Source organism: Propithecus coquereli, unplaced genomic scaffold, assembly GCF_000956105.1.
Source record: "Propithecus coquereli isolate 6110/MARCELLA unplaced genomic scaffold, Pcoq_1.0 Scaffold77, whole genome shotgun sequence".
NCBI lineage: Eukaryota > Metazoa > Chordata > Mammalia > Primates > Indriidae > Propithecus > Propithecus coquereli.
In genome coordinates, this window is record NW_012153840.1 from 1479851 (window position 1) to 1487547 (window position 7697).

The 7697-nt window shown below is 61.2% G+C and overlaps 1 protein-coding gene across 2 annotated transcripts in view; it reads left to right on the plus strand.

The window, feature by feature from the left end:
• Positions 1-7697, plus strand: part of FAM131C (family with sequence similarity 131, member C) — a 21826-nt gene that overhangs the window by 12339 nt on the left and 1790 nt on the right. The window contains exons 2-6 of one of the 2 annotated variants that reach the window (XM_012662667.1): positions 3977-4092; positions 4928-4963; positions 5179-5272; positions 7134-7316; positions 7558-7668. In XM_012662667.1, the coding sequence (XP_012518121.1) occupies positions 3977-4092; positions 4928-4963; positions 5179-5272; positions 7134-7316; positions 7558-7668 (540 nt within the window). Of the gene's footprint in view, positions 1-3976; positions 4093-4639; positions 4964-5178; positions 5273-7133; positions 7317-7557; positions 7669-7697 lie in introns of those variants that run through there. The other variant, XM_012662666.1, reaches the window with a different exon arrangement.

The window sequence follows — 7697 nt, forward strand, 5'->3', positions numbered from 1 at the left end:
GGTGCTGGCACTGTCAGGGTGAATTAAACAGACGAGGTCCCAACCCACATAGAGAGAGCATCCTAGTGAGAGACAGCAAACGAGGACATGCACACGATGAGGAGAGTGATGGGTGCTGTGACCCAAAGCAGGGTAAGGGAGGGAGACGGGCTCGGGGCTTGGGTGTTGTGGCGAGTCAGATGGTTGGGGGAGGCCTGGCTGAGGTCACAGCACTTGAGCAGAGGCCTGAGTGGAGCTAGGGAGTGAACCTATGGCTATCTGGGAGGAGAGCGCTCCAGATGGAGGGCGGGAACAGGCAGTGCAAAGGCCCTGAGGCCTTTAGAAAATGATGTAAGTGTCCACCCTGCTGCTGCACCAGCTACAACTCTAGGAGTCTCCTCGGGTCCTGCCTTCTCCCTGGTGCCATCCAATCCGCCGGCAGGTCCCGTGGGCCGACTCCGACGTCCACTGCAGATCTGCCCCCTCCACCCCGCCATGCCCCCACCCCCACTCTCCCTGGGCAGCAGAGCCCCCGTGCCCAGCAGCACAGGGACTTCACACTGCAGGCCGACTGTCACTGGGGGTCAGGGAGCAGCACGGGTGCTCCACCCAATTCCCTTCTTCTGGTTTTGTGCCCCCACCCCGCTGGGCGTGTGCTGGGCGTGTCTGAGGAAGCCCAGGAGAGTGATCAGTGTGGGTGGAGTGGAGTGAGAGAAGGGAGTGTGGTGGGGATTGAGGGGGGCCGGGGGGCCATGGGTCTCCCAGGTTAGCATGTGTGGATTCTCTGTGGAGCTATTTGGGGGCCTCACAACTACAGAGCCCCTGATCTGGGGGATCTGACCTGGCTTGACCTCTTCCATTCCCTGCCCTACTCACCTCTTCCCCTAAAGTGTTCCACCCTGCAGCATCTTGGGGCTGGGGACCCCTTGCCCTACAAGCAGCCCTCTTAGGGGATGCCAGCAAGACCCAAACATAGCCCTGTCCTCTTCATACACTTGACCCTTGAAGAAAAACTCCCAGTCTTTGCCATAGCAGAGGTGGGAGGGCCAGCTGCCTCCCTGCCCCCCCCAGTCCCTCATTGGCCATGCAGACGCCTATTATAGTAAGGCCTCCCCTTTGCAGGCATCAGAGTTCTGCAAGTGGTTCTCTGGGAACAGCCTCATTTAGGCATGGTGTGGGGAGAGCCGGGCAGTCGGGGTCAGGAGTCGGCTGATGGCTTGGGGAGCAGGGCCTCTGCCTTGGAGGGGGGTCTGCTCCCTCCACCCCATCCACAGCGGCTTGCTGCAAACGCGGGGTCCTCAGTGCCTCTTGGTTCTCAGTCTTGGATCCTGAAGAACAGTTTCCCCATTTTACAGATGAGGAAATGGAGGCTTGGCGCAATGAAGGCACTCAATGCGCTCAAGGTCCCGTAGGTGGTAAAGGGCAGGGCTGGGGTTTGAAGCGACAGTCTGGCTCCAGATCCTTACCCGGTCATCTCTGCAGCAGTTCCTCAGACGCAGACCTTGAAATGAGGGTTTGGGCACAGCTGCCATGAAGGGAATCTCCCAGAGGAAACCAGTAAGGGACGAGGTGAGCCGGACAGAGGAGACCAGCCATGCGAGGGTGTGGTCTCAGGCACAGTCCTCGCCTGACCCTGCGGGGACTCTGGAGTGTCAGCAAAGCTGAATTTCCTGACCCCAGACAAAAGAGCTGGGGTCCTGCACCTGCCGGTCATTGGGCTGCTCCAGGTGGGCCCAGTAGAGATTCTCAGGTGTTTTCTGCTCTGGTGGCCCGTGTGGAAAGAGCCACAGGTGCTGCCTGTTGTAAGCAAAGCACGTGGTTGCGGGGTGGGGGCACAAAACCAGAAGAAGGGAATTGGGTGGAGCACCCGTGCTGCTCCCTGACCCCCAGTGACAGTCGGCCTGCAGTGTGAAGTCCCTGTGCTGCTGGGCACGGGGGCTCTGCTGCCCAGGGAGAGTGGGGGTGGGGTCATGGCGGGGTGGAGGGGGCAGATCTGCAGTGGACGTCGGAGTCGGCCCACGGGACCTGCTGGCGGATTGGATGGCACCAGGGAGAAGGCAGGACCCGAGGAGACTCCTAGAGTTGTAGCTGGTGCAGCAGCAGGGTGGACACTTACATCATTTTCTAAAATTGGGGAAAGGGGGTAAAAAGGACATGGGTTTGGGGGGGGTTCTCTTTTGCCCGTGTTTGCTTGAGGTGCCCATTGGGCATCCGCGTGGAGAGTCGGAAATTCAGTCGTGAGCTCAAGCGAGGAGTCAGGGCCGGGGTTGGGGTGAGGGGTGCGTGCGGGCGCCAAGAGCGTGCAGGGGAGACCTGGGGAGAGACGGTGGAGAAGGGCCGGGACAGAGGTGTGGCGCAGGCCAGCGGGAAGTGAGCCGGGAGAAGCCAGGAGGGTCCCTGGCAGCAGCCAGAGAGGCAGGAGGGGCCGGGAGGAGAGGCTGGCTAAGAGCGCGGCAGGCTGGGCAGGGTCCTGGGCTGCTGAGAGTCCAGGGAGAAGAGGCTAGAGCTGTCCCCACTGGACTTGGCCACACGCAGGTTCCTGGCAGCATGGCGAGGGCTGTCTCGGGAAAGCCTGCCTGGGTGGGCGGGGGAGAAAAAGGGAGAGGAGGACGCAGAGGTTGTGGGCAACTGTCTCTGTAGGTCTGGCCGTGAAGGGGGCAGAGGAACAGGCAAGTCGCTAGAGGGAAGCAGTGGCCAGAAGGTTGTTTTTTTTTTTTTTGAGACAGAGTCTCACTGTGTTGCCCGGGCTAGAGTGAGTGCCGTGGTGTCAGCCTTGCTCACAGCAACCTCAAACTCCTGGGCTCAAGCGATCCTCCTGCCTCAGCCTCCCGAGTAGCTGGGACTACAGGCATGCGCCACCATGCCTAGCTAATTTTTATATATATATATATTTTTAGTTGTCCAGATCATTTCTTTCTATTTTTTAGTAGAGACGGGATCTCACTCTTGCTAAGGCTGGTCTCGAACTCCTGACCTTGAGCAATCCACCCACCTCGGCCTCCCAGAGTGCTAGGACTACAGGCGTGAGCCACCGCGCCCGGCCCAGAAAGTTTTTAAAAGTCAGGAGATGCTTGGGCTGCGTGGCTGCTGGTGGTGACCCTGTGGTTTGGGGACTTGCTGAGGACAGGGAGAGAGGATGCAGGAGAAGGCCCTTGAGCAGAAGAGGCCTCGCGGTGTGCGCGATCCTGACAGACGGACTCCAGGCTGACGGAGTTGAGAGGGAACCCAGGGGACTCGGGAGAGAGCAGAGTCCCGGGTGGAGGGCAGGGCGGGTCCAGCCACTGGATGATCTTGGATGGAGCAGGGACAGCTCTTCCTTTGTTACAGGAGGGAAAGGAGAGGACGTGGGCAAAAGTCAAGCAGGGTGGCGATTTGGGGTGGAAAGATCCAGGTGACGCCTTCCCAAGGCTTCTGGGCCCAGAGGGATGGGGAGAGGCCAGCAGCAGGGCCAGTGGGGCAGCGTTGAGGTCTGCGAGAGAACAAGTGTAGGAAGCAAACTCCGCAGGAAATGGAGAAACGGGATTCGGGGCAGTGTCCTGCGCGACCACGACCGGTGATCACCAGTTCAGCAGGAGGCCAGTGACTTTCTCCGGTAACATTCAGCTCCTCGGTCCGGGCGCAGAGCAGGAGGGTTAGAGGCAAGGGCGTCTGCCAGCAGAGCGCAGAGGACAGGCGGGGACAGCTGGGCTAGAAGGGAAGCCAGGACGTGAGAAGCTAGTGGGAGAGTCAGAGGAGAAGTGGATTGAGGTCTCCGTGAGGTCGAGAACTGCTGGAGTGGGGGCGCTACAATTAGTGGGAATGGGGTACAGAGAAGATGGGGCCGATCACTAATTCCTGCCACCAAGGGGAGCAGGAGGAGATCTGGCCGGGCCCCTCCCCTGCCGTAAAATGGTGATGGATGGTAAGGCAATGCCTGTCTCGCAGGGCTGGCTTCACTGCGCTTTGTAAGCAGGAGAGGGCCGGCTCTTCTAAGTTCCTCCTGTCATCCTGTTTCCAGATCTGATCACAAGTGCCCACAAGGACGTCCCCATGCCCCAGGGCACGGACCCCCTGAACCCAGACCTGCCCTCCGGCCACCCACCGTCCATTGCTCCAGACCATGTCACTGGCAAGGTAACAGGTCGCTCCTCATCCCTGCTCCTGCCTGTGCCCCGGTGCCCGCCTGTCCCCTTCAGCTCTTCACAGGGAACAGACACCATTCTAAGCTCCTCCTTCCCTGCCAAACCCGGCTTCTCCCCGTGGGATCAGGGCCACTAAGGTTTGCGTTGGGCAGGATGAGGGTCCGGATAGGACAGAGCATCCAGGGATCGGACCGGGCTTGCTTAGAAAAGACTGTCTGCCCCGAAGGTCCTGTCCACATCAGCTCAGCCTAGCAGGCGACACATTCTGCTACCAGCCCAGACTCCTTAGCAGCCTCAAGAATAAAAGGAATGGAATTCTCAGTCCAGATAGGTTAGGAAGATGTTGCCAGGGGCCCCAAATCCTGGTGCATAATTTCTACCCTTGCCCCAGGGGCCGTGGTGTGAACCTAGTGGTTGATATAATTACCTCCCCGCCCAGCACATACCACCTGCTAAGCACTTTGCCTCCTTTAAGTCTTTTATAGCTTCGCCACAGCCCGTGAGGTAAATGGCATTGTCACCATTCTACAGAGGAAGACACTGGTGTCCTGAGCTGTTGAGGACAGTCTAAGGAGACCCAGCTAGGAAATAGCAAAGTGAAAACCCAAACGCAAGTCTGCTCCAAAAGCTGCACCTGCTGCCCCTCCTCGCAGTGCCACTGCCCCTCCCGTCTCTGCATGCCAGGGACGCCAGCACATGACCCTAAGTGGGCAGACCCCGACCTCATGGAGCACCAGGAGACTGCTCCCACCCCGCCAGGCTCCAGGACGCGTGCCATCTGCGGGCACAGTAGGGCCCTGCCTGAGCCTCTTCCCCTCTCGTTTCAGGACAAACAGATGGATTTCTGTTGGGATCCTTGGCAGGTCAGTGCGTTTGCCTGTCCCCCAGTCTGGCTGGCCCCAGCTGACACCAGCCCAGGCACCCTGTCCTGCCAGCTCTGGGGGAGGGGGCGCTGTGGGAGTTGGTGGCATCTGCCTGGCTTTACCTGCCCTGTCCCTGCCCAGAGAGGGAATGGTCGTGCTGGGAGATGGCGTCTGGCGGTCTGCCCCACCCTGCTCTCCCCTCCCCGTTCCTCTAGAGGTGCTTCCAGACCACCAATGGCTACCTGTCCAACTCCAGATCCTGCTCTGGCAACTACAACGTGGCAGCCCTGGCCACCTCGTCCCTTGTGGGTAGGTTCCAGCTGCCCCTCTCGTGCCCTTGGAGTTTGGGGCCGCCCTGCATCCCCCTATCCCCCCCACACGCACACACTAGCCGTGGAGAGAGCAAGGCTGAGTTGCAGCTGGGAGGGTTGCAGCCTGTTCCTAAATGCCAGGCTCCAAGCTGGGCTCCGTGGGTCACTGCGGGGACCAGTGACTTAGGGTCCCTGCTCCATGGGTTACATTGCTGGGTTCTCGAGCAACTCTGAGGGGGTGGGCCAGAGTATTCAGATGTCTGTCTGGCGCGGTCTCCCTGCCTCTCTGCCAGCCACGTCACCTTAAGTGGGGTTCCCTGGACAAAGAGGCTGCAACGAGAATCATGCGAGTGATTCGGGGAGGGGGATTCTCAGGAGAAACCCGCAGGGAGTGAGGGAAGCAGGGGGCCGGGCAGGGCACCCACAAAGACGCGGCTGCAGGAATCTAGCCTTTCCCAGCCTGATCCCTCAAGAGCTCAGGAGTGTGACCAGCACCACAGAACCGATGGCACTTGAAGGCAACATGGCTGGACTCCTGTCCCCCACTGGTCAGTTACTGGCCACCCTTGGGGGTGGACTCTGCAGCCCCCGTTAGCTCAGGGCGGGGCTCTGGAGAAGGGTGCAGGTGTGAGCCCACAGCAGCAACACCTGAGCAGCCGGGCATGGGCACACCAGCATGGAGAGGGGGTCTCGGTGGCTACCACGGCGTCTGCCCCCGGTGGCCCCAACATGGCCTTCCGGGCCGGCGTTCGCACACTGCTGGCCTCTCTGCCCCTCCGGCTGCCCCCAACACCCCGCGGAGAGCCCCCTGTGCCCTGCCTGCCCACGTGGGCCTGTGCCGTTTCCTGCCCTTGAAACACCTCCTCTCCCCTCACCTGCGGTGACACACCACCACGTCCTCCACACACCGTCTCTGGTGCCAACACTCCCCCACTGGGGGGTCTTCCCCTTCTTCCTCGCTGCCATCTTTCCCATTTTCTCAGAGCTCTCGTTTCCCTTGTTCAGACCCAACTTTCTTAAATCTTGTCATTCGTCACATGACTGCTTCAGGGACCCTGGTGACGCCCAGCTCTGTGTCCTCAGCCTTGGCTGATGGAGATGCTGTATCGTTCCTGACAACCCCTCTCCATCACCGTCCACACCCAGCAGGTCCACTCCTGCAGTGGCCCCTGCCCTCTAATTAGGATGCTCTTCCTAAACGCGGCTCTCCCCGTCACCTCCTGCTCGCTTCCCCGCAGTGGCCCCCACTGTAAGAGCACGTGCGCCCTCAGCCTGGCTCTCTCGGCCCAGTCCTAACACTGCCCCAGGTCCCCCGGGTGGTCCTAGACTCACACCAGGCTCTTCCTGCCTCATCCTCTTCTCATCCCTGAAACAGCCCAGTCTCGCCTCCGTCTGTCCAAACCCAACCCACCTTCCAAGCCCAATGCCAGGCCCCCTCCCCCAGGAAGCCTTTCCTGCCTGCTGCACTCACCCAGGCCTCACCCTCAGCCCGGAGATGCTAATTAATGGAGTGTTAATTAATGGATAACAGGGAGGGCTGGGGGATCATGGTGGTCCTTGAGTGGATCTCTGGGGGCAGAAGGGTCTGAACTTGGTCAGAAAGGGAGTGAGGGGTGTGGCCGGTCTGGGGAGAAGCACCCAGTGGGCGGGAACATTGACCGGGAGAGGGACACTGGGAGGGAAGGAGCGGGCCTGCCAGTGGGAGGGGGCCGTAGAGCTTGGGGGGACGGGGCAGGGGGTGGGCACGAGGTGCTGGCTGCACGTGGGGCACTGGGTAGGCACAGGCCGTTGGGGGGTGCAGGCATTGGTGGTGCCAGGCCTGTGTCAGGGCGGTCGCCCACTGCCCTCCGCACCCCCAGGGGTGGTGCAGAGCATCAAGGACCACATCACAAAGCCCACAGCCATGGCACGAGGCCGCGTGGCCCACCTCATCGAGTGGAAGGGCTGGAGTGCCCAGCGGTCGGGCTGGGAGCTATCTCCGGCCGAGGACGAGCGTTACTGCTGCCTCCCGGACGAGCTGCGCGAGGCGCGTTTTGCTGCAGGTCAGTGTGGGGTCGGGGACCCTGGCCGGGGCCCTGCAGGGGCGAAGCTGGGTCCTCAGAGGACCTGGGTCACCGTGTGGGCATTGTCTGGGCAGGGAAATAATGGCATCTGTGGACGGGGCATTTAGCGGGCACTCTTGGTCACCGGGCATGGATGGGCAGCCCAGAACGGGGGCCTCCGTCTAGCCTGTCCCGGTGCCAGCCCGTGCCCCCACGGTGCCGGGTCCTGCTGTCCCCGCAGGGGTTGCTGAGCAGTTTGCCATCACAGAGGCCACGCTGAGCGCCTGGTCCTCGCTGGACGACGACGAGCTGCAGCTCGAGAGCAGCCCCCAGGACGCCGTCCAGCTCCAGGGTACGGCCTGGCGGGCACCAGGGGTGGGC